The sequence below is a fragment of the Psittacula echo genome (assembly GCF_963264785.1).
Source record: "Psittacula echo genome assembly, chromosome: 1".
Lineage (NCBI taxonomy): Eukaryota > Metazoa > Chordata > Aves > Psittaciformes > Psittacidae > Psittacula > Psittacula echo.
The window spans coordinates 118,488,563-118,493,197 of NC_137735.1; the positions used below are offsets into that span (position 1 = coordinate 118,488,563).

Here is a 4,635-nt window from a genome sequence, read left to right on the forward strand (position 1 = left end):
GGGTTTACTCTTCACCCGCGTAGAGATCAGCTGAGGACAAAGGCTGCTCGGCCTCCCGAAAAACGGGATTCCCGGAGCGCTCTCATGAAAAGCCGGGCCGCGACCAGCTCTGAGGAACTGGAGGGGGGAAAGAGAAGGCAGCCAGCTCCAGATTTAGGGAGAGAAAACATGGAGGGAGGAATAAGGGTGAAAAGATGCCTTTTGTTCCGCCGGTACCAGCTCCCGCGGGGGGGGTGGGGGGGGGCGGGGAGGAGGAAGGCTGTTGGGGGGGGCCGTGCCGCGCCCCCTCACCTGCCCCCGGCGGCCGCGGCGCGGCTGCCGCTTGTTTGCACTCGGCTTATCCGGAGCGGAAATTCCTTTCCGTTTTTGTGAATGACAAACTCATTAACGATTCATCAACACAACCTGTTCCAGCCGGCCCGTCGCCGCGGCAACAGCCCCTTCCGCGCGCCCCCATTGGCTGCGCTGGAGAATGTATCCATTGAGTCGTCCCGCGGTTGTATCCATTGAGGAGCCGCCGGGCGCCGGGACGCGGCCGAGGGGCACCGCGGGGGGCGCGGGCACCGGCAGTACCGGCGCGGTGATTCCACGCTGAGCGGGGTAGCCCCGCTCGGCGTGCACGTTAATTGGATTTCATTCACTCGCGGTGGAGGAAAAGCCCAAGGGCTCGGGCTGCAGCGGCGATTAGGCAGGTTCATTCAGGGATTCATTGACAAAAAAGCAGACAGGAGAGCAGGCAGCCTGCGCGCTTGCAGGCTCACGCTCACTCGCGCACACTTGGGCGCACTCGCACACATTTACACGCCGGGGCTGCTTCTCCCTCGCCGTGACTCCGCCGCCCAGCGCGGGGGGGCTGCGTGATTCATTTTCCTGGGGCGGAGGGAGATAAGTTGTGAGGAGCTGGAGGAGTGCAGCCCGCCCGCCGAGCCAGCCTGCCGAGCCAGCCGCATGCCTCTGTGAGAGCGAGAGGCGCTTCCTAGAGCACGCTCCGCTCCCCACGTCCTTCCTCATGCTAGATACGTTCAGACCCGTCCCTTTCGCGTCGGAAATGGCGATTAGTAAATCCGTGGCGTGGCTGAACGAGCAGCTGGAGATGGGCAACGACCGGCTGCTGCTGATGGACTGCCGGCCGCAGGAGTTGTACGAGTCGTCCCACATCGAGTCGGCCATCAACGTGGCCATCCCTGGCATCATGCTGCGGCGGCTGCAGAAGGGCAACCTGCCCCTGCGCTCCCTCGTCGCTAGCAGCGAGGAGGACCGGGAGCGCTTCGCCCGCCGGTGCGGCACAGACACAGTGGTGCTGTACGACGAGCACAGCCGCGACTGGAACGAGAACACGGGCGGCGAGTCCGTGCTGGGGCTGCTCCTCAAACGCCTCAAAGACGAAGGCTGCAAAGCGTTTTATCTGGAAGGTGAGAAGAGCCGCCTGGGGTTGGCCTGCTTCCTTCCCTGCTTGTCTGGGGCTGCGGATGGCGGGAGCCGAGCCCCGAGGCTCGGCGGTGCGGCTCTGCCCGGGGAGTGGTGGTAGTGTTGGGGGGCTCCAGCCATTGCACACGGACAGTCCGGGCCTTTTCCCCATGCGAGTTCCCGACCTTCCCACCCCCCGCATCCCTATCCCTATTCTCGCTTTGTTTAAAGGACCTTCGGGAACTGGAATCCATTGGGGAAGACAGTGGTAATGGGGGTCCCGGCATGAGCCGGGGAGGGCAGGATGAATCGCTGGACCCCCGATCTCTCGGGGGTCCCCGCAGGGCGAAACGGCACAGAGCTTTAATCCTGAATGTGCTGAGCCGCAGTGGGCGATTTTCTTAAGCCGTCTTTAGGTTACTCCATCTGCGTGAGAGTGTGTGACATATTTGTTTTCTTTTTTTTCTCGGGGCTCGAAAGGGTGGGAAGCAGATGCCCTTTTGCAGACTGTATCAGGGAAATAAGCTGGTTTGCCATCTTACATCATGTTGCATGTTTCCCCCCCCCCGCTTTTCTCTCCAGGTGGTTTCAGCAAGTTCCAGGCCGAGTTTGCCCTGCACTGCGAAACTAACCTAGACAGTTCGTGTAGCAGCAGCTCTCCTCCTTTGCCAGTCCTGGGCTTGGGAGGCCTCCGAATCAGCTCTGATTCCTCTTCAGACATCGAGTCTGACATTGACAGAGACCCCAACAGTGCCACCGACTCCGATGGCAGCCCTCTATCCAACAACCAGCCTTCCTTCCCGGTGGAGATTTTACCCTACCTCTACTTAGGCTGTGCCAAGGACTCCACTAATCTGGACGTTTTAGAAGAGTTTGGCATTAAATACATCTTGAATGTCACCCCCAACCTGCCTAATCTCTTTGAAAACGCCGGCGAATTCAAGTACAAGCAGATCCCCATCTCTGACCACTGGAGCCAAAATCTGTCTCAGTTCTTTCCTGAGGCCATCTCCTTTATAGGTGAGACCCGGTTGTTTCCTAACAGCTATCTGTCAAGCGGTAGAACTCAATTTCTTTGGCACAATTCGGGAGATTTCGGGCGAGAAACCGTAGCAGCCTTTCTCGGGGGTGCTCTGCTTTCTGGCTTTAAAGCCGTTTGAGGGGCTGGTGGAAGCTGCTTGGGGGGTGATTGAGGAGCCCCGGTGAATTGTAAGCGACGTTTGCAGCTTGCAAACGCATCCCTGGTTTGGCTGGCTGAGGGATTCCTGCCTGAGCCGTTTGTGTCGGAGCTGAGGACTGAGCAATACGCAGGATGGGGGATCTTTTTAAATCCCTTCGTGATGGGGAGGGGGAGGTAAATGAGTCCGGGGTTGGATGGCTTATTCGTCCTCGTTTTTTTTCTCTTGAGGTTATTGAAGTGCAGTATAATAAAAAGAAACGATCTGGGAAGCTAAGTTTAGCTTTTAAATGCAAGTTATTCATAAGCTGTATCCCTGGCAAATGTATAGTCAGAGCTTTAATTAAATCTCGTGGTAATAATGATATACCTCTCGGGCTCGGTGCCTGGGTTAGCCAGCCCTTAGACATTATCCATCAGTTTTGGAAACACGTCCCCTTGGCCTCAAGGAGTTCTGCCTAAAATATGCACTCTCCTTCGTTTCGGGGAGGACTATGATCAGCCCATCGGGGTGCGGTGGGGTGGGCATCGCATTATCCGTTGGGAAGCTGTGCTGTAATCCGGTTGAATGATACCGGTAATAGTGGAGAATGTAGGTAATCTGAGCCCAGCAGGAAGAAATGTGGGCTGGAAGCCACAAAGAAACTAATCTCCAGGCATTGTAACGCATTTCCTATTACAAAGGAACCCATTTTCAACCAATGTTGACATCCTGTTCCTCCTAATGGGCTGTCCCCTGTGACTTCCCTCATTCTTTTAAAATGCCTGAATACCTCCATTGTTAGCTGCACAACAGTTGGAGAATAATTTAATAGACCTTTGCAGTCTGCTGGTCTGTATAAAAGGCATTCAGTGACATATTGCAGGATTTCCATGCTGGGGCAAGGGGACTGTAAGAATTTAAGGCAGATCTCCAGGAGAAAGCGTGTCTTTCAAAACTGACTTAATTTTAAAACAGTATCATGCTGTGTCTCCTGCTCCCTTTGTCTCATTCTTAGTTTTCTCAGCTGTTGGACATGGGTACGTATACTCAGGGAGGTGGATTCTCCCCTTGTCCTGGTTTTAAGCCAATGAAGTTAACTCTTGCTTTGCACTGCTGGCAACTGGGATCGGAATTGTTCTTTCCTGTTTGATATGAATCTAACTTGTGTTGAGGGATCAGTTACCAGCCCCCTGTCTTACATGTCCTTCTCTGCTCTTTGTCTCTGTGCAGATGAAGCACGGGGGAAGAACTGTGGTGTCCTGGTGCATTGCTTAGCAGGGATCAGCCGCTCGGTCACAGTGACAGTGGCCTACCTCATGCAGAAGCTCAACTTGTCCATGAATGATGCCTACGATATTGTCAAGATGAAGAAGTCCAACATTTCACCCAATTTCAACTTCATGGGTCAGCTGCTGGACTTCGAACGGACTCTGGGGCTGAGCAGCCCCTGTGACAATCGAGTGCCGAACCAGCAGCTGTACTTCACCACCCCTTCCAATCAGAACGTCTTCCAGGTGGATTCCCTGCAGTCCACGTGAACTCCCACCACCTCCCTTCTCCTGTCCATTTCATGGGATCACTCCTCAATGGTTTCTCTTTGGCAGTGATAAAGAAAATGTAGCTTTCTCTTTTCCTGGCCTCTGCTATCACAAAGCAGCTGCCAGAGCAGGCTAGGAAAGGTTACACAGTGTGGAATTGGCTATTACGAAGGGAGGGAAAGTGGTGAGCTCTCTGGGAGGGACTGTGGTGACCAGGCAGCAGGTGGGCAGTGTGCTCATCCCTGCTTGCACAGTGGCTTGTGTCTGAGGACTTCCGGGGGGGTAGGGTAAGGCTGGACAGGCCGAGCATGTGCTCTCTATAGAGACTGGGACTGTCTCGCTTCCCTCTCTGCTTTTGGATCTGTGACACACATCTTTGTCTTCAGTGAAGACTGGTTATTTTTGTTTGTTTTAATTTAGAGGAGCCAAAGAAAGAGATTTCAGCTTAGTGTATTTGGAGTACTTGTTTGCCGGAAGTTCGGTAGTATCCTACTTGATCAATGTAAATATTTAATCCTAAACTGATTTGC

General features: G+C 54.3%; 1 protein-coding gene across 2 annotated transcripts; it reads left to right on the forward strand.

Moving 5' to 3' along the window:
- Positions 1 to 1,009: 1,009 nt before the first annotated feature.
- Positions 1,010 to 4,105, forward strand: DUSP6 (dual specificity phosphatase 6; the record flags this gene model as incomplete). Of its 2 annotated transcripts, XM_080624603.1 has the most annotated exons (3): positions 1,010 to 1,412; positions 1,990 to 2,427; positions 3,798 to 4,105. In XM_080624603.1, 3 exons carry the CDS (start codon positions 1,010 to 1,012, stop codon positions 4,103 to 4,105), a joined length of 1,149 nt encoding a protein of 382 aa, XP_080480729.1. The 2 variants fall into 2 exon arrangements, with proteins under 2 accessions (XP_080480729.1, XP_080480730.1); XM_080624604.1 differs by lacking the exon at positions 1,990 to 2,427.
- Between the last annotated feature and the right edge of the window lie 530 nt (positions 4,106 to 4,635).